General features: G+C 36.0%; 2 protein-coding genes and 6 non-coding genes across 13 annotated transcripts; 5 read left to right on the forward strand and 3 right to left on the reverse strand.

Moving 5' to 3' along the window:
- The first annotated feature begins 1,871 nt into the window (after positions 1 to 1,871).
- Positions 1,872 to 7,117, forward strand: LOC120213306 (DEAD-box ATP-dependent RNA helicase 42-like). 6 transcript variants are annotated; one of them, XR_005524786.1, is made up of 7 exons: positions 1,872 to 1,951; positions 2,091 to 2,255; positions 2,406 to 2,607; positions 2,704 to 5,703; positions 6,632 to 6,697; positions 6,798 to 6,816; positions 6,849 to 7,117. XR_005524786.1 is itself a non-coding variant. In XM_039211478.1 (4 exons), the coding sequence occupies exon 2, from the start codon at positions 2,129 to 2,131 to the stop codon at positions 5,699 to 5,701; it is 3,573 nt and encodes a 1,190-aa protein (XP_039067409.1). In that variant the 5' UTR covers positions 1,872 to 1,951; positions 2,091 to 2,128; the 3' UTR covers positions 5,702 to 5,703; positions 6,798 to 6,816; positions 6,849 to 7,117. The 6 variants fall into 6 exon arrangements, 2 of the variants coding, with proteins under 2 accessions (XP_039067409.1, XP_039067408.1); XR_005524785.1 differs by having other exon boundaries at positions 2,091 to 2,607; XR_005524783.1 differs by having other exon boundaries at positions 2,091 to 5,703.
- Positions 7,118 to 11,559: 4,442 nt separating this feature from the next.
- LOC120213453 lies at positions 11,560 to 11,646 on the forward strand. The gene has a single exon (XR_005524792.1). It is a non-coding gene; the product is annotated as a small nucleolar RNA snoR114 (small nucleolar RNA).
- A 605-nt stretch (positions 11,647 to 12,251) lies between these two features.
- On the forward strand, positions 12,252 to 12,338 carry LOC120213457. Its single transcript, XR_005524794.1, has one exon. It is a non-coding gene; the product is annotated as a small nucleolar RNA snoR114 (small nucleolar RNA).
- A 173-nt stretch (positions 12,339 to 12,511) lies between these two features.
- Positions 12,512 to 12,598, forward strand: LOC120213452. Its single transcript, XR_005524791.1, has one exon. It is a non-coding gene; the product is annotated as a small nucleolar RNA snoR114 (small nucleolar RNA).
- A 1,031-nt stretch (positions 12,599 to 13,629) lies between these two features.
- Positions 13,630 to 14,488, reverse strand: LOC120213434. The gene is made up of 2 exons (XM_039211587.1): positions 13,865 to 14,488; positions 13,630 to 13,752 (listed from the first exon to the last, which is right to left on the reverse strand). Exons 1-2 carry the CDS (start codon positions 14,486 to 14,488, stop codon positions 13,630 to 13,632), a joined length of 747 nt encoding a protein of 248 aa, XP_039067518.1.
- Positions 14,489 to 14,839: 351 nt separating this feature from the next.
- On the forward strand, positions 14,840 to 15,040 carry LOC120213451. The gene has a single exon (XR_005524790.1). It is a non-coding gene; the product is annotated as a U2 spliceosomal RNA (small nuclear RNA).
- Positions 15,041 to 20,051: 5,011 nt separating this feature from the next.
- On the reverse strand, positions 20,052 to 20,123 carry TRNAM-CAU. The gene has a single exon. It is a non-coding gene; the product is annotated as a tRNA-Met (tRNA).
- Positions 20,124 to 20,706: 583 nt separating this feature from the next.
- On the reverse strand, positions 20,707 to 20,778 carry TRNAM-CAU. The gene has a single exon. It is a non-coding gene; the product is annotated as a tRNA-Met (tRNA).
- Positions 20,779 to 22,029: the final 1,251 nt, after the last annotated feature.

A 22,029-nucleotide genomic window follows, 5' to 3' on the forward strand; every position in this document is an offset into this window, starting at 1 on the left:
TTTTTATTATTTCGGGTCGGGTTTCTAATTCATATATTCGGGTCGGGTCGATGAAACTTTATTTTGGTCGGGTCTGGTCGGTTTTTTTAAGTGTGATATTCGGGCCGGGTCGAGTTCGGGTTTAGGGTGAAAAATACTCGACCATAAAATATATATAATTTTACCTTATATATTTAGGAATAATTACAATAATACCCCTCTATATATATATTTTTTTCAATTAAGTCACTGTTTTTATTGAATAAAAATATTTTTTTATTATTTCGGGTCGGGTCTGGTCGGATTTCTAATTCATATATTCGGGTCGGGTCGGGTGAAACTTTATTTTGTTCAGGTCGGGTTTTTTAAGTGCGATATTCGGGTCGGGTTTTTTAAGTGTGATATTCGGGTCGGTTCAGGTTTAGGGTGAAAAAAACCGGACCGACCCGAAAAAATATATAATTTTACCTTATATATTTAGGAATAATTACAATAATACCCCTCTATATATAATTTTTTTCAATTAAGTTAATATTTTTATTGAATAAAAATAATTTTTTTATTATTTTGTATCGTGTCGGGTCGGGTTTCTAATTCATATATTGAATAAAAATAGTTTTTGGTATATTTTTTGGTAACTAATTAACATACTCCGATTGGAATGTATCGAAATATTGCTCTATCTTTTGGTAACTTATTAACATATTTTGATTGCGATGATTTTAACTTATGATGTTTATTAGCATGATTTTTATAATTTATTGAAATGAATAATCAATCAATAAAATAAAAATTTAATATTTTTAAAATTTTTATAATATATTACTACATGTAAGTTGTAAAACAAACTAAAATAAAGTAAAAAATAAAAAGGGCAATTCTATCATTTTACATTACTAAAATCAAATTTATTTGACATGTCTGCGAACCAAACATAATATTGAATTGGATTCCAATTCTATTTCCTGCCAACCAAACAGAATATGGAATTGGATTTCAATTCCTGACAGATTCCAATTTCTTCACATATTTCAATTCCCTCATAAACATTCCAGCGAACCAAACGCCACTTTATTGTTTGGATTTAAAATTCAAGACCTGCTCAGATGTCAGCCATATATAAATTGAAGCGAAAACTACAGTATTAGTCATTAAACTTTAAGTTATTTATCGAATTCAATATTAAACTATAAAATATTTTGATTTTAACATTGAACTTTGGTTTATATTTTAACTATTTCATTGGGCCATTAAATTTGCAAATATGTGATGACGTAATAGTTTGATGCAATGTAGAAGATAAAAACATTTTGTATTCTATCTTATCACATTCTTCGTCAAAATTGTCATTTTTGATGTCTTTTATCATTTTATCGGCTCAAGTTTTCTTAAAACATATTTAAAATTCATGAAATTAAACATAAAAGACATCATTTTTTGGAATTTGTGGAAATTTTAAAAACACGAATAATTTACCTTAAAATCAATTTTATTAGACGATTATCAGAGGATATTAGAGCAATATATGTATATCTAGATGAATCTTCTTTGATTTAAGTAAATTTTGTGAAAAATCAATCCGAAAAGAAGAAATATGAGTGAAATATGAAAATTCTAGTATCAATCTTATCATAAATGGTGATTGATAACGATTAACAATTGACTAACAACAATGACCAGAGAGGAGTTGGTAATTTTTTGTAAGAAAAGAAGAAGAAGAAACAACCACATTATCACGATAGTTAACGATTTAATGACTTAATGATCAAATTGAAATACAAATTAAAATTCAGTTCTAAAATTAAAGTTCTAAAATTTAGTACCAAATCAATACACAAATTAGGGGCTAGTGTTGTAGTTTACCGTAAAAAATGTTTTTAAAAAGGGAAAAAACGAAAATCAATTCCCTTACGCATAACGCAGAGAGAGCAAAGACAGGGGAATCGTGTTCGTGCATTGAAGAAACTAAGTGGTGAGTCCAGTTCACAATGTTCATAATTTTTTGTTTATAATTTCTTTTTTTTTTCTCTTTTAGCATTAATTATTCGATTCGCTCCGTTTATTTGCAAATCCCTAATTTTTTTTATATATTCTGTTTGTTCTGTTTATAGCCTTAGGAGTTGATTTTATTTTTCTGGTTTTCTGGGCAATGGAAGATTCAGAAAAAAAGAGGCATCGTGAGAGGAGAGATAGGGATAAGGATAGAGAACGGCGTCGTTCCGAGATGGAGAAGAGCGGCGATTCCGATAGAGAAAAGGAAAGGGACAGAGAAAAGCATCGGGAACGGTGTCGTTCTGAGAGGGATAATAGCAGTGATTCGGATAGAGAAAAAGAAAGGGACAAAGAAAAGCATCGAGAACGGCGTCGTTCTGAGAAGGAGAAGAGCAGTGATTCCGACAGAGAAAAGGAGAGGGAAAAAGAAAAATACCGAGAACGGCGTCGTTCCGAGAGAGAGAAGAGCAGTGATTCCGATAGAGAGAAGGAGAGGGAGAAAGAAAAACACCGTGAAAGAGGGAGGGAAAGGAAAGACAGGGAACGGGAGAAAGAGAGGGAGAGGGAAAGAGCTAGGGAGAAGGAAAGGGAGAAGCGTGAAAGGGAAAGAGAAAGGGAGAAGAGAGAAAGGGAAAGGGAAAGGCAAAGGGAAAAACAAAGGGAGAGGGAGAGGGAGAGGGAGAGGGAGAGGGAGAGGGAGAGGGAGAGGGAAAGGGAAAGAGAAAGAGAAAGGAAGTTAAGGGAAAGGGAGAAGCGGAGGGAGTATGACAGTGATGATAGTAAGGAGGAGAAAGAACAAAATAGGAAACGTCGAAGGAGGGAGCAGGATGATGATGATGACTGTAATAATGATTATAAGGAGAAGGAGAGCAAATCAAATAGAGGAGAGAGTCCGGTTAGGAAAAAGAGCAGCATAGAAGAGTCAGAGAAGGGGCAGAAAAGTAGGGAGGAGGAGATGGAAGACGAACAACGTAAATTGGATGAGGAGATGGAGAAAAGGAGGAGGAGGGTTCAAGAATGGCAAGAGTTGAGGAGGAAGAAGGAAGAGGCAGAGAGAGAAAAACGCGGGGAAGGGAATGCTGTGGAGGAGGAGGAGCCTAAGGTTGGTAAGGCTTGGACTCTCGAAGGGGAATCGGATGACGATGAAGCCAGATCTCCAATGAAACCAGAGACAGATATGGATGTGGATGATAACGAGAAATCTAAGCCAGATGGTAAGGAAATTGGAGATGCGATGGTTGAAGATAGTAATTCTGAGGATGGAAAAGATAAAATGGTTGTCGACCAAAATGGGGGTAATGAGGGTGCTGTGGATGAAGATGAAATTGATCCATTAGATGCTTTTATGAATTTAATGGTGTTACCTGAAGTTGAGAAGCTAAGTACTGCAGTTGTTGATCCTCCTCCTAGTGGTAATAATGGGAACTTGAAGAATGACAAAAAAGATGGCTTGAGTAATGGTGGACTGCAGCAGCCAAAGAAAGGCTCGAACAAGGCACTTGGGAGAATCATTCCTGGGGAAGATTCGGATTCAGATTACGGGGATATTGAAAATGTCGAAGAGAATTTAGAAGATGAAGATGATGATGAGTTTATGAAAAGGGTAAAGAAGACAAAAGCTGAGAAGCTATCGATTGTTGACCACACAAAGATTGATTATAAACCTTTCAGGAAAAATTTCTATATTGAAGTTAAGGAGATCTCTAGAATGACACCTGAGGAAGTGGCTGCTTACAGGAAGGAATTGGAACTGAAGTTACATGGAAAGGATGTGCCGAAACCAATCAAAACCTGGCATCAAACTGGACTCGCAAGTAAAATATTAGAAACAATAAGGAAGCTCAATTATGAGAAGCCAATGCCAATTCAAGCTCAGGCGCTGCCCATAATTATGAGTGGTCGAGATTGCATTGGCGTAGCAAAAACCGGCTCTGGTAAAACCCTAGCTTTTGTGCTACCTATGTTAAGGCATATTAAAGATCAGCCACCTGTAGTAGCTGGAGATGGACCTATTGGGCTCATTATGGCACCTACAAGGGAGCTTGTCCAGCAAATTCACAGTGACATAAAGAAGTTTACCAAGGCAATGGGAATCAGATGTGTTCCTGTCTATGGAGGTTCTGGTGTTGCCCAGCAGATTAGTGAATTAAAGCGGGGAACAGAGATTGTTGTATGTACTCCAGGTAGGATGATTGATATACTTTGTACTAGTGGGGGGAAAATTAGCAATCTGCGTAGAGTGACATACTTCGTTCTGGATGAAGCTGACAGAATGTTTGATATGGGTTTTGAACCTCAAATTACTCGAATTGTTCAAAATATTCGACCTGATCACCAAACTGTGCTATTTTCTGCCACATTCCCTCGCCAGGTCGAGATTTTGGCCCGTAAAGTATTGAATAAACCTGTTGAAATACAGGTTGGTGGGAGAAGTGTTGTGAATAAGGACATAACTCAGTTGGTCGAGATGAGGCCAGAAAGTGAAAGGTTCCTAAGATTGTTAGAACTTCTCGGTGAATGGTATGAGAAGGGGAAAATTCTGATCTTTGTCCACACCCAAGAAAAGTGTGATGCTTTGTTCAGGGATTTGCTCAAACATGGTTATCCTTGCTTGTCACTTCATGGGGCCAAGGATCAAACTGATCGAGAATCCACCATTTCTGATTTTAAGAGCAACGTCTGCAATTTGTTGATTGCAACAAGTGTTGCAGCTAGGGGTTTAGATGTAAAGGAGCTCGAATTAGTGATTAATTTTGATGTTCCAAATCATTATGAAGACTATGTTCACCGTGTTGGTAGGACTGGTAGAGCTGGAAGGAAAGGCTTTGCTATCACATTTATCTCTGAGGATGATGCAAGATATGCACCAGATCTTGTAAAAGCTTTAGAGCTCTCTGAGCAAGTTGTTCCTGATGACCTGAAAGCTCTTGCTGATGGATTTATGGCTAAAGTAAATCAGGGACTTGAGCAGGCCCACGGAACAGGTTATGGTGGAAGTGGTTTTAAATTCAATGAAGAGGAAGATGAAAAGAGAAAAGCAGCAAAGAAAGCGCAAGCAAAAGAATACGGGTTTGAGGAAGACAAGTCAGATTCAGAAGATGAAGATGAAGGGGTGCGGAAGGCAGGTGGTGACATATCACAGCAGACAGCACTTGCTCAGATAGCTGCCATGGCTGCTGCCTCCAAAGCTAGTACTGGTTTGATGCAGAATCCTCTATCATCTGCTCAACTGCTTCCTAATTCTGTGTTGCCTATTTCTCTTCCTGGTGTGCTTGGTGTGTCAATGCCCAGTACTGCAGCAGTTGTTCCTGGTAGTGGGTTGCCGGGTCTTCCAAATGAAGAGGCTGCTCGAAAAGCTGCACTGCAAGCTGCTCTCAATTTACAGCATAACTTAGCGAAGATTCAAGCTGATGTTATGCCTGAACATTATGAAGCCGAGTTGGAGATTAATGAATTTCCCCAAAATGCTCGATGGAAGGTTACCCACAAGGAAACTCTGGGCCCAATATCGGAATGGACCGGAGCTGCCATTACTACAAGGGGCCAGTATTTCCCACCTGGTCGGATCCCAGGACCAGGAGAACGAAAGCTTTACTTGTTCATTGAGGGACCTTCCGAGCTATCTGTTAAGAGAGCTAAGGCAGAACTGAAACGTGTCCTGGAAGACATCTCACACCAGTCCTTACAACTTCCTGGCGGGACTCAACCTGGCAGATACCAAGTTTTATAGATGTAAGAATTCATCCAACTAATATGCTAAATTCTCTTCAGTAAGTTCTTTGTAGATCTGCATTGTCTCTCATGATCAAGTTCTTTATGGGGTATGAAACAAACCAATATTTGTTAACTAAAATTAGCCATAATTTGTAGTGCTATTGTTTGAAAGGGAAAAATTAATGATGGGATTAAGGTGGCATTGGTATGGTATTTAATTAGTGTTATCTCCTGTGGGGTTTCATTTGTGTGCATGTTAGTGGGAGTCGTATGGTGTATGATGTTGACCTTAATGTACTATGGTTTTGATATTCAATAAAACTTTGAGACACTTTTCCACATTCCAATGTCCTGTGAAATATTTTATATTTCATAAGGTATGAAGGGGGTTTTTAATGAGGCCTCCCATTTTTATCAAAAAAAAAATGAGGCAAAGTAACTTTTTAGATAATTGATTAATGACGCTGATGACCATGGCAAAGTAATTTGGTGCAAAATACAGTCATCTGGACAGCGAATATATCAGGATGTGAAATGAGAACAATGTGATATGCATCATATAAGTTCTATTATGTTATATGTCAATGACTGATTTCTTTGTTTTATTTCTAGATGCTTGATTTAATCCCGTCAATCAAGTGACAGCTTGTGACCTGCTTAGTTATATCTCTTTGATTTATGTTTCGACTGTCAAATCACGATGTTTGAAATTCATGATCTATTCTTGAGATAGGGCTTTTAATAATTTTGGTCACTTGCTTTCGATTGCCATATATATGTGGTTATTTGGTTAACTTCGTAAACCTCCTGTGGAATCAAAAATGAATATGCTGTTTCATATTGTTGCCATTTGCTTATTTAGTTGCTCATCTGATATTTCAGTTGTTTCCTTATTCATTTTGTTGAGGATCTTATTCTATTTTATTTTTTCAATTTCTGATCGCAGAGATAGATCCGTTACTAGCTCTCACCTTTATGGGAGGAACTATCGCAAAAGTACTAGCTGATAAAGGCTGATTTTCTTACGTGCATGGTTAACCTCTGCTGAGATTCATTTAATACTGGCGATTAACAAGGGTTCTTTTCTTCCTTTTCTTTCTATTGTTTTTCAGGCCTCAGAAGGAATGGACTATCGCAATACTAGCTGATAAAAACTGATTTTCTTATGTTCATTCTGATGCATTGGCTCGTGTTACCTGGCCTCGGATTCACTAGTCCTTTAGTCAATTTCATATGGATGGTGCCTTGAGAACTTGGTGTAGCCAAAAGTCAATTAGTAGAATGGGATGCTTTATTTCCAGAACCATATGATATGATGGAGTTTCTTTCTTTTATTGTCAAAAGTGTTCGATGATGTTTCTATATTATTAATTTCCCTTTTGATGAGGAAGATGATGTATTTTTTTCATGTCTTAGGTGTTACTGAAAACATTTTGCCCCCTTATGCGAATTTCCGTGCTATCTCGGGAGGATCAATCTGAGATTGCATTTTGGTTTTAAAAGATGTGGATGTCCTGGATCCTTGGAAAGTTCATACTTTAGCCATATTTTGTTCTTTTTTTTTACTTGAAGGTTATATGTATGTTAGATCTAATTCCTATCTGAAGTTGTGAACAGCATATAGCAAATGCCAGCTGGGTTGGGATTTGATTTGTGTTTGGAAGAAGAATGTCATCACAATAGATGATTACATCCAGTGGCCGTGTTATACAAATGGATTGCATCTTCTCCGAGGAAAAGCTATCGATGGTGCATGGTAGGTTGATGTTTTTGGATCCCGATAATAACTTTGCTTCTTTTTACGTCTTGTGCAAAATGTTCAGTGCATTATGATTATATTGTCAACGTAACAATCATCCATTCTTGTTCGAGTGTATGCCTTCGAAATTGTGTTGCACAATACCGTAATAGGAAATTTGAGACTCGAACATATGGGTATAGGCATTATTGGGACTGCACTTCCTACTTTTTGTTTGCTAACCGCAACAAGCAGCTTGGTGATTTTTTGTTTAATGTTCCGATGGCAGCGGAGGCATTGAATTGGGCAGATATTGTTTTGGCCAATTGGCTTGTGTGGGTGATTAGTAGTTAGAAGTTGGCTGCACCATCTCGAGCTCGACAGAAGCTAGGTGAGTGGGAAGACATATTTTAATATCAGAAGCACTCGGTTCTGTTTAACCATGTCTTTTATACTGTCATTCGTAGACCGTTCTCCCGTATTATGCATCCAGACTCCTCGCCATTGATTTTTCTGACTCAAATTAGTTAGTTAAAGAGATGAGATTGTTATGTGCCTCTACAGTCCGGTCCGGTCCGGTTGAGTCTTTCTTGGATAACAAGGTTTTGTTAAGCAATCTGTGCAACATTAGAGGATAATGGTTGTGGTCGTGTATTCACCTGTTTTGATTTAGGTAGAGAGTCGTGGTCATCGAAGATGACATCAGAATCTGTGCTCATACCTGATGACCCGAGCTTTGGGAGAGAATAGGCTATAGGTTGGTTTAGGCATTATGAGGTTCGTACGTCCAACCTAGTCGACGGGGGTGATAAATAAATATTGCTTGTCATATTGTTTTTATTTTTACTTAAATTATTACTAATTCCATTAGAAGAGCAAATCCAATCAGCAATGTGAGTTTCAAAATTATTTTATTCTTTAATAAATAAATATTATCCGTAAACTAGGGTTAGTGGTAGAGGATTAATTAATACAATTTTATATGTATTATATAATAGCTTCTCGTATAAAGACGTTGGAAATCATTTTTATTTATAATTTACATTTATTTTTAAAAAATATATTAATTATCTGATTGATATGGAGGATTATTATTTATGTTTTTATATAATTTATATTAATCAGTTTTCAACTTCTTATATAATTTATATTCACTTACAATTGATGATTTAGATTGGAATTGACCTTTAAATTTTAAGATGTTTTAATTAAGTTTTCAAAAATATCAATATTATATTAACTTGTACGATAAATAACAGAGCGAGACAAAATTTTATGTATGCTTTAATTTTCTTATGCTTATAAAGAATAATTTTATTTTTAAAATTGAAATATTTAGTCATCTCTTTAACAACTTTTAGTAAATATTTTTTTATATTCTTTCTGATTATTAAAATTATGTTTACTTTGTAATCAATTTTTTTTTTTGTAAACTTCACTATAATTAGTGGGATCAATGGTTAGAAAGGCTTAATCAATCACGGTTTTTTAAATACGAATTTAATCGATCCATGATTAAAAGTGAAAGCTAAGTTTATTTATTTTTTGAGTATAATTAAAGAAGCCAAATATATATGTAAGTGTTTTTTTTTAAAAAATAAGTTATTTTATTTTTCGAATCAAATCATTCAATCTTTAAAGCTTGAGACAAATTAATATTTACAAGTAGAATAAATCAGAAAACAAATTGGTGATATTATCCTCCAGTTAAATGGATTTGAAGATGGTTAGGTCGAAGGCGAATCCATATCCAGCCGACTCTCGGACCGAACGAAAATGGTGAAAAGAAGGAACTTTAACCTGCTTGAACGTAAAAAGGTACTATTTCGTTTGATGTTGGAGTCAAAAGGTTAAGCTAGGAGGGTTTTAGAGAGAGAGAGGATATCTAAATTTTTTTAAATCAGATACAGATCACTGTTAACTTAAATTTGTTCTTATGAACGCCACCAAACTATAAGAAGCGATGAGTATAGTTTCGGGGTTATTCTTCTCGAGACGTTAACCAGCAAGCGAGCATCGAACAAGAACAGATCGTCTGGAGAGTAAAATTTAGTTGATCGGAGTTATGGATGCTCGTATTGAAGGCCAATACACGCACGGAGTGGCATTAAAAGTTGCATATCTCGCGCAGCAAAGCCCCTCTATCGAACTGAAGTCTAGACCGAACATGCCGTGGTGGAGAAAACACTCGAGCAACTTCAAGCCTCCGGCGACGATAAAGGAGGTCATCGGAATGCATCGGTTCATAGTTCTCATCCGAATTCGAAGTATGCTCTCAAGAAAAATACCGAAGAAGCCGAAGCCAAAAAGACTTTTATCATATAAGAATACTTTTATTTCATTTAATTTTCAATCAACGTACAAATTTATTTAATATTGAACAAGGTGATCATCCTCCCCGACCCTTAAACATATCTACTTATGATAATAGAACCGATTTTCGTTTTCCGATAACATCTCTTAATTTCAACCAAGATTCTTGACAAGATCTTCGACATTTTCCAACATCTGTTTAAGCACAATAACTTCGTCGAACTGCTGTTTGTCTGGCAATTGTGCTTCCACACTCGTCAATTCTTTCTCGCAGTTCTCGACATTAGCCACGGCAGATTTCATGTTGTATTTCTCCGCATCGCGGTTCCTGATTTCCATGGCTGTGCGGAGTTTGTCAAGTTCCTTCATAGCAGTCACGACTTCGTGGTCGCATATTCCGTATTTTGCCTTGACCTCGGGCGTCAACGGTTTAGGACCTTCGAGCACGGTAGTCTTGAGGTTACGAGATACGTCCGAGGCATTATTAACGACGATTTTGATAATTATGGACGCGATGACTTCCGGCCTGGCGGTGTCGGGGAGGTATCGGCCGATGTATGATTCCTGGTAACTCGACATGCAAAGATCCTTGTGCCGGAGCTTTTCGCAGATTTTGGAGACGTCGGGGGCGGCGTTTAACGAAGGGAAGAAAGAAAGACAAATGAAGAAAGATAAAACTAATGCAACATTATTTGCGATGGGATTCATCTTTTTAGACTGTAAATTATTGATTTTTTTTTTTACAATTTGTGGAATTGGAAGATAAGTTGAATGAAATTAGAGAAGGTACAATCTTTTTATAGTTTGTGTAAAGTTTGTTATTCAATTACTAAAAAAATAAATGCGCTTAGCCATTCATTGTGACCCTTAAAAATAGCTATTTGTTGTTAGATTCAAGTTGAATTAATTTTATTTTTAAACTAAATAGAAGATACTGAGTTAATTACGTCACATGCCTCAAAGTATGAGTCTTATTTTAAATTGGTCCCTAATTTTTTGAATGTTCCATTTGTTGTTAGATTCAAGTTGAATTAATTTTATTTTTAAACTAAATAGAAGATACTGAGTTAATTACGCCACATGCCTCAAAGTATGAGTCTTATTTTAAATTTGTGTAAACTGTGACTACCATTCTAAATTAGTCCCTAAACTTTTTAAGATTTCAATTTCATCCTCAAACTATGACCTTCATTCTAAATTGGTTCTCAAAACTTTTTGAACATTCCAATTTCATCCCAAATTATACGTATGTACTAATTACATCTCTTGTTAATAAAATTGTTAGGACAAGGAAAAAACAAATTTTACATTAAATTATGGTTGAAACTAATTACATATTTGGATGAATTTGGTGATAAAATTGGAATATTCATAAGTTTGAGGATTAATTTAGAAAGAGAATCATAGTTTAATAATAAAATTAAAATATTTAAAAGTTTAGGGACTAATTTAAAATAAAAGACATAGTGTGGGTCATATTTCTATCTTTCTTCTTCAATAACAGACTATTTAATAAGTTCTAATATTGCTCTTGAATATAAGACAAATGAATAGTTATACCTTTGTTATTTACACTATGTTATTTAAAATTTTCATTTTTTAAAATATTTGTATTTAATATTCATACTCATTATATAAACAAGAAAATATAATTTATTCCATGATTTGTACTTAGATTTTTTTTATCCTTTCATCTATTTTAGCAAACACAGTTATATAGACTTATTTTTCATCATAATCAACAAATACCAGTGGTTTAGTGGTAGAATAGTATCTTGCCACGGTACAGACTTGGGTTCGATACTCAACTGGTTCACTCTATGAAACCATGATAATGATTGTGCTCAAATGAAGTTAGGGTTCTTTATAATCATCTGATTATAAGGCGACGCAATAGCGCTTCTGAGCTTCAATATTGGTTTTTTAATATTTAACTTTGATATATAGTATTTCATCTAATTTTAACAAATAGAGTTATATAGTTTTATTTCCCATTATAATCAACAAGCACTAATGGTTTAGTGGTATAATAGGACCTTACAAAGATATAGACCCAAGTTTGATTCTCGGTTAGTGCACTCCATGAAGTTATGATGATGATTATGCTCAAGTGAAGTTAGGGTTTTTCATAATTGTCCAATTAGAAGACGACGCATTCAATAATGTTTTTAATATTTAACTTTGATATATAGTGTTTCATCTAATTTTAACAAACATAGTTATATAGTTTTATTTTCCATCATAATTAACAAGCACTAGTGGTCTAGTGGTATAATAGTACTTGCCATGGTATAAACCTAAGATCGATTCCCGATTAGATGACTATGTAGTAGCGCTTCTGTGCTTCACTATTTTTTTAATATTTAACTTTGATATACAATGTTTCATCTAATTTTAACAAGAGTTATATATATTTATTTTCCATTATAATCCACAAGCACTGATAGTTTAGTGGTAGAATAGTACTCTGCCACGGTATAGACCCAGGTTAGATTCTCAGCTGGTGCACCCCATGAAGCCATGATGATGATTGCGCTCAAGTGAAGTTAGGATTCTTCATAATCGTCTGATTACAAGACGACTCAGTAGCGCTTCTGAGCTTCAATATTTTTTTTAATATTTAACTTTGGTATATAGTGTTTCATCTAATTTTAACAAACAAAGTTATATAGTTTTATTTTCCATCATAATCAACAAGCACTTGTGGTCTAGTGATAGGATAGTACCTTGCCATGGTTCAAACCTGTGTTTGATTCCCTGCTGGTGCACTCCATGAAGCCATGATGACGATTGCGCTCAAGTGAAGTCAGGGTTTTTTATAATCGTCTGATTACAAGACGACGCAGTAGCGCTTCTTAGCTTCAATATTTTTTTTTTTAAATATTTAACTTTGAGAAACAGTGTTTCATCTAATTTTAACAAATATAGTTATATAATTTTATTTTCCATCATAATCAACAAGCATTAGTGGTCTAGTGGTAGAATAGTACCTTGCCACAATACAGACCCGAGGTTCAATTCCCGGTTGGTGGACTCCATGAAGATATGATGACCATCGCCCTCAAGTGAAGTTAGGAGTTCTTTAATGTTTTTGTGCAATATGCTTTTATCCATATGTGATTAAATACCATTTCTTAAAGTGTGAGTATGTGAATTGACCAAACTAAACTTGGGTTCTTAAATAGCATTTACTTTAAGGTTTACCTGCATCCAAAGATTGCAATATGGAACAAGGTTTGAGCCTTTGAGGATATGAAGGCAGAGATGGAAAATGGTTGGGTTGGGCTGGGTTATTTGTCAGATCAACTCAATCTAAGAAGCATACACTCTCTATCTGAACATGATTCAACCCGAAAAGTATATATCTTTAACCTGACCTAATTCGATTTGAGAAAGCATATTCTCTCCATCTGAACCCGTTCTAACTCAATATTTCGGGAGCAATTATATCATTGAATTTATAGAAGGAAATTATACTAATATCCTAAGTCGTGTCAAATTAAAGATTTTCATCGTAAATTTGGACCCGACTCGATTTAAACTCAGCCTCTATAAAATTTAATCTGAACACGATTGTTTTTAAATATCATTATCAATTTCAGGTTAAATTGACTTCCCTATATGAAACACTTAGGCAACCGTAACTCACAAGGCTTCAAAGATTATCAACAAGTAATCTTAGATTTGAGCTATAATAATTTTAAACTTGATTCATACATAGATGCATGCATACACACATACTCCTAAAGTGAGCCAAAAGATTGTAGTACTAGAATAGATTAAGACTTGTTAAAACCACAGCATTATTACATAAGAGGTTCAAAGGTATTCTGATACAAACAGCACATGTTTGAAGGGGGAGATTGGCAATGATGAAAACCAACCAGCATGTCCTATATCATGATTGGAAATGGTTCGGCAGAATCGTTAACATCGCTTTTGCCCGGCTGCTTCTCAAGGAACACATCGGTGAGCACAGTTTTGGACTGCAATGATGCCTTCAGCAACTTCACACCCTGTTTGCAGAAAAGGCAAGTATAAAACCAATGTCATAGTATCAACAATGAAAGATTCCAACATTCTTTAAATGTCTCCCTTTTTATGTAAGTAATGGGGATTGTTTCTTACCTCATCCATTCCAACATCAATGGTTTTCTCTTCAAGAACTCCAACATCCTTGATATCGAACTTATTGAGTAGAGTAATACAAGAAATGGCTGACATGGGCCGTACAACAAGATCATCCATTATCATGTAAGTAATAACCCCTTTGACATACCCTCCCTCATCAGTGGATGCATCCTTCTTCTGTTGATTAACAATGGTTGCAATTTGGCTCATATTATTACCGCAGGAAGGGCAAATGGATCCAGAATGGTTTGCAACATAGAGACTGCAGCTGCTTCGGTGGTACATATTACCACACCTATAAATTTCGGTGGATTTCGATGAATCGGCCGTTGGAAGCAAGAGAGGCACAATTACAGCATTGTTGGGGACTACAGGCTTCAAAAGGGTGTCTTTGCTTACTGTTGGCTGAATGTAGGTATCGTTCATCGTCTCAAGGCTGTGGCAAAGATTTCCGAGGCAACCCACCATTTCTTGTTTCGTGAGAAGCGATACGATGGTCCCAACGGGCAACGACAGAATGTTGAAAAGAAAATCAACAAAATCTTTCCCAGCTTCAGCAAACAGAACCCTTTGGCTTGTTGACTCTAGTAGAAGCTTCAAGCTAATAGTGTTGGCAGCCATGTTGTGAACACTATTGTAAATACTGATTTCACAGATGTTACTGAAAGTAATGGAGGACTACTGGGAAATGGATGGCCTAAGCAAATATATGGGTGCTCTTGTTGAAGTGAGTAACAAGAGATTCTTGCCACTACTTTCAAGTCTCGTATTGCACCTATTATAAGCTTATAACATAAAAGTGGTATGATTTTTAGATCATTTAGCTCTAGAAAGTGCAGAGATTTATAATGTAAAGGAGATGCAAACCTTGCTCAAAGAGAGAGGAATAAATTACAAACAACCGTAATTTTTACAAATTCTTTCCTTCAAGATATGCTTCTACCTTCTCATTTCATGCCCTATGCAATTCCACTCCCTATCGCAAAAGGTTTAAGTGTAGCCAATGTTATTAAGATCAAGTGTAGTACCTGTTATTATCGGTTAAATATCTGATACATGGGTCATTGGCCTACATGATATGAAATTTATTTTTTTAGGGGAAAGCTTACCACAGTAGCCGGCTACTGGGGCTTTTATGTGTTGCACTATAGGCTCAGACTAGGCACGCCCCATCCCATCTCAGATAAAAGGTTTGTGTACTGAACTTGGTTTCTGAAATTTATTTCCATCATAAGATTCGGGACAAGCACAGACAATCTCGAGAACATAATGTCTGTTGATTGGGCTAAACCTTACGTTACCAGCAGACATGAATGCTAGTATCGAAGGCCAATGTATGCCGGATGTGGCGTTAACAGCTCTGATTATCTTGTGGTGCAGTGCCTTTCTATAGAACTGAAGTCTAGACTGAACATGCCTGCAGTAAGGAGGAATTTTTAAGATTTTGGCGACAACAAAGAGAACCCTCAGAATACGTCGGTTCATAGATCTCATCTGAATTCGAGGTATGCTCCGAAGAAGCTCAATGAACTCTGCAATGGAAACGTTATCTCAAGTTCCGGCCATCTGCATCTCCATGAACCACATAAACCGAAAGCTGAACACAATTATGTTGTATACATAGTTAAATCCACATCTGAATGATATAGAATAATGCAGTGGTGAGCTCTCCCTTCATGTTGCCCTTGAATGTAAGACAAGATGCATTTCTACTGCTCCCTGGGATAGTACTGTCAAACATCCTGTTAAGAGGCATAGTAGATGGGAACATTAGAGACCTGTAACATTATTTTAGGAGCCACGGCCCCTCCACTATTCAAGTAACAGTTTAGGGAAAACAACTTTGAAAGGAGAATCTAACGCCCAAATGTCAAGCCAAAATCGAATTCGAATGTTCTCGCCATTGCGCAATTGGACTTTAAACAAGCTGCGGAACTTGGAACCCAAAAAAAATCTTCTTTGAAATGATTATTCACCACCGATTTGCAAAGTCAAGAAGCTTGAGCTGGAATCTATTGTTGAACAATAATAAGCTCTTGTCCATATTTTACTTGTTGCAAATCATTTTCCTCCATACGGACTCCTTATAATTAGCGAACCTCCAATACCACTTTACTAAGAGAGCTCTATTCATAAAATTGAGGTCCAACACACCTAGACCGCCATTATTTTTGGCTTTACACACTGTCGACCAATTTACCCAATGAATCTTATTCTTCTCTACTCCTCCTCCCCATAAGAACTTTGCCATAATGTAATTGAGTTTTTTTATTCACAGAAGAAGGAATCTTAAATAAGGACAAATAATTAGGAAGCGAACACAATACCGCCTTTAACAAGACCAATCTCCTTGCCAAAAAAAGTGTTGTTGCCTTCCAACCGGCAAGCTTCTTGTAAAATTTTTGGACAATCGGATCCCATAGGGTTGTTGAATTTATGTTTCCACCAAGTGGCAGCCCAAGGTAATCATAAGGGAATCTTTCAACTCAGCAGCCAATAGCCCTCGCCCACTCCTTTACCTCCTCTTCGCTAGTATTTATGCCAAATAATATGCGTTTATTGAGGTTCAGTTGAAGACCAAACATGACTTCAAATACTCGTAAAACTCTATTTACATTTAATATATGTATCTTTGAGGCATTATAGAAAATGATAAGATCATCTGTAAATTGCACATGCGATAAGTTAAAAGAGCCCTCATTTCTACCTAAAACCAAACCATATAACAGACTCGAACCGCCTTAAGAAGCAATAAGTTGAGAAGTTCCCCCATCAAGTTAAACAGCAATGGGGAAAGGGAGCAGCTCTGTCTAAGACCCTTTGCCATTGGAAATTCCTCAGAATGTACCCTATTTACCAAAACTGACATCGAGACTGTTGTTTCTTATCCAACCACACCATTTGGTTCTGAAACCCATCTTCTCCATCACTTTAAAGAGAATTGGTCAATCCACCGTGTCATAGGCCTTCCTAAAATCCATCTTGAACACAACCCTTCAATCTTTTTTTCCTCCGATAGTCAATTCCTTCATTAGAAATAAAATAAAAATAGCAATCCAGGACAAGATTGCATACACAAAAAGAACTTATAGCTTAGTGAACTCTTAATGCGTACAAATGAGGTCTACAAAAACAATAGCTTCAAGTTAGAAACTATATAACAAAGAAAAACCATTTAACCACGAACCCGATCATCTTCATTTGATGTTTGTTGAGGGGGTTTCTTTGAATCAGATGGTCAGTCAGCTCCACAATTTTGTCTATTGTACTTTGTCCTAAAAGGATAGTTGACATTTTTACTTTTCTCATAATTTGTTCTGAAAATATAACATAAGACCAACAAAATTAAAAATATTTTGGTGTTCAATTGGATATCAACAAATCAGAGTGGCCCAGCGGAAGCGTGGTGGGCCCATAACCTACAGGTCCCAGGATCAAAACAGTGTGAATTTTTTTTAGTGATCTAAACTTCAAAATCCCAACAATAAATCCCTGTTTAGACAATGTCATGAGCAAAAACACGGAAACAAAATTATCAACTTAAGAATTCCTTGAGGCCTGCAGAGGCTTGGCAGCAGATTTCTGCAGGGGGAAAATTACCAACTTAATTTTAGAAACAATGAGAAGCCTATAAACAATGACTAATATCTAGAAATATATACAAACAAATGGAGCAATCATATATTAACAAAATATTTTTGAAAGAAATATAGAGGGACGTTGAGAGATAAGAGCATGACTTACTGAATTATGATCGGCTGACCTTGGTTGAGTGCAACTATGCATAGTACAAGTAGTCTTTAATGAAAATTGATATTCACATAACTAGAGCATGTCCAATCATGCATTTTGCCAGGATTTGAACTACAAACACAACTCATCATTTGGCAACTCTATCAGACAGAAAAAAACTTTTTATCAACAGTAGGCAATTATCCTAACCATTGAATTGTGTTTAAAACATAATATGGTAACGACAGGATGAGGAAATGATATAATGTGGGGTACATAAGACTATTTTCATGCTTTCATTCACTACATGCTACTTCTAAAACACTGGAAATAAAGTCAGTGGTTTCATTCCAGGTTCACATTATAACCTATAGTCCTTGCCCGCTTTCTGGATTGATACACATGGACATGCTAGTTTCATGTGTGGATATAATGTGTGGCCGCTATGTCAATTATTCCTAGTATCACTTAGAATTCGACAAACAAGGGTTTATCCTTGGGTTAGGGCAGCTATGTCGAGGGCATCATTGCAAACCAAGACAGTGCTTACTGCTGTATTCCTTGGGAAAGAAGATACTACATAACAACTTTTGCTATAAAACCCATCATGCAGCTTACCGAAGAGCCAAAAAAACAAACAAACAATGGTTGCTTACTCTACGTAACCCCCATCTAACTGAGGCATTCTCTCCTCAAGGGTAAGAGATAACTATTGATCATTGAATTCTCAGGCAGTAATTATTAGCATTAGTTATCAGTTCCTGGTGGATTTTGAAAGACCAAAGAGTACTATTAGAGGTTACTTCATTTATTGAAGGTTACTTCAGTAAATATAGATCATTGGAAGCATTATTAACCACTTTGAGCACTGCCAGGCGACAACCTCGGACCTTCTTAAAACTCAAATATATCCTATATTACTAGTACTCATCGAAGTGTAAACAAAACCAAATCAATGGAAAGAAAGACAAACTAAACTAAAATAAAAGTGGCATGCAAGCATGTGTTTATCATAATGCAGGAAATACAATAGTAGTTTAAAACCTGCACATACTGAATGTGAGAGTGAGAGAGCGGAGAGGCAGCTGAAAATCTTCTTTTAATGTGGATAGTTTGAAGTACGAAAAGCTTAGTGATTTCTTAATGTGTACAAATGAGGTCTACAAAAGCAATAGCTTTCTACTTCGTCCTAAAAAGATAGTTGACAATGCTACTTTTCTCATAATTTGTTCCGAAAATATAACACAAGACAAACAAAATTTAAAATATTTTGGTGTTCAATTGGAAATCAACAAATCAGAGTATTGCAGCGGAAGCATGGTGGGCCCATAACCCGCAGGTCCCAGGATTGAAACCTAGTTCTGATATTTACTTTTTTATCCCTACATGAAAATGCAACCAGTTTTTATCCTTTTTCCCATTTCCTACATGAAAAATGCTTTGGTTTCTCTGTTAACTGAATTATGATCAGTTGGTCTTGGTTGAGTGCAACTACGAATATTGCAAGTAGTCCTAAATGAAAATTGGTATTCACACAACTAGGGCATGTCCAATCATCTTCCCCGCCACTAACTACAAATTTAAGCATAAAATTTTAACATGTTCAAAATCAAACACCAAAATCTATTACATAAATAAATAAAAACTAGGAATGGAGAAAGATTAGCAAGGCGAATGAGATTTAAGATGATTTAGCAATAGATGTATTAGAGTTTGATGTAAATAATAATAGTTGAAAGAATTGGAAGAAAGAAAAGATTACCTGAGACAATGAAGCGATGCCAAATGAAAGAGAGAGTAAAAATGGTGGGAGTGGAAATTGGGAATTAGACCTACCAAAAATGGGCGGTAATGGGCAGTAACGGACTTATATTTTGGTATATATTTTGGTTAATTTCTGCTATTAGTCCTTGTATTACATATAAGTAGCAAATTCAAATTATTTAGTCCTACTTTCAAAGGTAAAAGGGATATCAATTGATTGCATAAACAAATTGCAAACTGAAAAACCTGTTTAAGAACACTTACAAGTAAATAATACAAACACCATATGTATAGAATTTCTTGTGAAGATCACATTGTTTTAATTGCAAATCTAATTTAGAAAGAATCCATACAAAATGAAACATACTTCACTGCTAGCATAAACCCATGAACAACTTATGATTTTACCGGTAGAAACTGAAGGATCCTTTGGTTACTGAAATTTAACAAAATAAAAAAGCAAAAGCTAATTCAGCAATATCAATCTCAATTGCAATTAAAAGGTTCTGCTGTATTCACTGTTTCGTAGAGTAAAACAGACCTAACCCAAAAACAAAAACTCAAATCCCAATCTTAGGTGCACAACACCTGCGATGATGAACATCAGACCCAGAAAACACTCTAAACTGCAATCTGAAGTGGAAAAAAAAAACCAGAAAAAAGTTGAGAAGAAATATAAAGTAAAAAATATCAGAGCCAGGTTTCGATCCTGGGACCTGTGGGTTATGGGCCCACCACGCTTCCGCTGCGCCACTCTGATTCAATGTTGAATAAACATAGCTCTAGTTTTAAGTTCATTCAAGTATCAGTTCCGAAACAAAGAGCTCCAGTATTGTGCAGATTTCGTTATACACGGTATAACATTAATGAAAAACATATGATGCACGAGTGCACTATGTAAAAAAATATACCCGGTCGTTTTCAGGGTCGATCTTGAAAGGATTCCACTGGGTTCTCAAAGGAAGTTGACAGCATGTAGCATAAGCAGCTTGTTTTTTCGAGCATGAACAATCAGTTTGATAAAGATTAGACATTGCAATAACTTTGTAGTAATGTTCTCTGTAAAGATAGAAGCATCAATGAAAGTAATGGACAGATAAGCATACCATGAAAATTGCCAAAGCAAAATCATAGAGTACGTTTTCGATTAACCTTACGAATCTTCAATTGTATGATTATGTAGTCAATAATTTCTTTCAAGGTGGCATTCTTTCCTCCTTCATGTTCTGCCAAAGAGAAATGACTACAAAGAAATTAAAAATTTTTGAGGTATTCACTGTTGAGAAAGAACAACTCAATTTCCTCAATTTCCTATCTTAGGTGCACAACACCTTCGGCAGAAATATCAGAGCCAGGTTTCGATCCTGGGACCTGTGGGTTATGGGCCCACCACGCTTCCGCTGCGCCACTCTGATTTGTTGTTGTGTAATCATAGCTCTAGTTTCAAGTTCGTTTAAGTATCATTTCCGCAAGAAAGAGAGCTCCATGAGTACACCATGTAAAACTAATATACCCTGTCGTTTTCAGGGTCGATCTTGAAAGGATTCCACTGGATTCTCGAAGGAAGTTGACAGCAGGCAGCTTAAGAAGCTTGTTTTTTCAAGCATGAACAATCAGTTTCATAAATATAAGACATTGCAATAACTTTGTAATAATGTTCTCTAAAGAGAGAAGCATCAATGAAAGTAATGGATAGGTAAGCATAGCATGAAAATAGCCAAAGCAAAATCATAGGGTACGTTTTCGTTTAACCTTACGAATCTTCAGTTGTATGATCATGTAGTCAATGATTTCTTTTATGGTGGTGGCTTTCCTTCCTCCTCCATGTTCTGCCAAAACTCAGGGACGGCATATCTTCCATTTGCATTGTATCCATTCATTTCTATCAATGCAGTGCTGACAGCCTCGAATGCAACATCACTGCCTTCACTTCTCAACTCTTTTGGCTTCTCGTTGTCTTCATCGATCATTTCCTGCATAACCAAATGACATCCTTCAACGTTTAGGTGCGAGTAAACAATGACTTGATTCTTGCATTTAGAAACTGGAACAACCTTATAAGGTGCAGCTAATTTTTCATGTATTTAGTCCAGATTTTGACATGCATGTTTAGCACATGGTAGAACAACATGATTTAGGTCTTCGATACAGATTGCAAAAAGATGGCTATTGTGATATTCACTGTTGGAGAGTTAAAACAGACCAAACCCAGAAAAACTCTAAACTACAGTCTGAAGTGAAAGAAACCCATGAAGATGAACATCAAACTAAACTCAGAAGAATAAAATAATAATAAAAAATCCAAATTCTAAAGCAAAAATGAGAAGGAAACAGAGCTGTAAAATTTGGGGGGGGGAACTTGGACCATTTCTCGATTTGTGTGTCATCCTTGCGCAGGGGCCATGCTAATCTATATGAATGCTTATACTCTACAGTTCTTTAGCGGTGTTGGATCTTTGGTTCGTTTCTAACTGAGCAGTGAACTACTATTTGTAAACCTGGCTTCTGTATTTAGTTTAAAATTTTGAACTGCCTGAGACTGGTCTGACCTATTTCTGGATTGCCAATTCATGGCCGCAAACAGTGAAAGAGGTAATGAGCAAAAACACAAAAACAAAATTACTAACGTAATTTTAGAAACAATGATTAATATCTAGAAATATATA

Source organism: Hibiscus syriacus, unplaced genomic scaffold (genome assembly GCF_006381635.1).
Source record: "Hibiscus syriacus cultivar Baekdansim isolate YM2019G1 unplaced genomic scaffold, ASM638163v2 tig00110020_pilon, whole genome shotgun sequence".
Classification (NCBI taxonomy): Eukaryota; Viridiplantae; Streptophyta; class Magnoliopsida; order Malvales; family Malvaceae; genus Hibiscus; species Hibiscus syriacus.

Bases quoted from the DNA above. Each gene is read 5' to 3' on its own strand.
- LOC120213306 (XM_039211478.1), top strand. From the start codon at position 2,129: ATGGAAGATTCAGAAAAAAAGAGGCATCGTGAGAGGAGAGATAGGGAT.
- LOC120213434 (XM_039211587.1), bottom strand. From the start codon at position 14,488: ATGGCTGCCAACACTATTAGCTTGAAGCTTCTACTAGAGTCAACAAGC. The intron at 13,753-13,864 runs GTAAGAAACAAT...TTCTGCAAACAG, and splicing joins TTGATGTTGGAATGGATGAG to GGTGTGAAGTTGCTGAAGGC.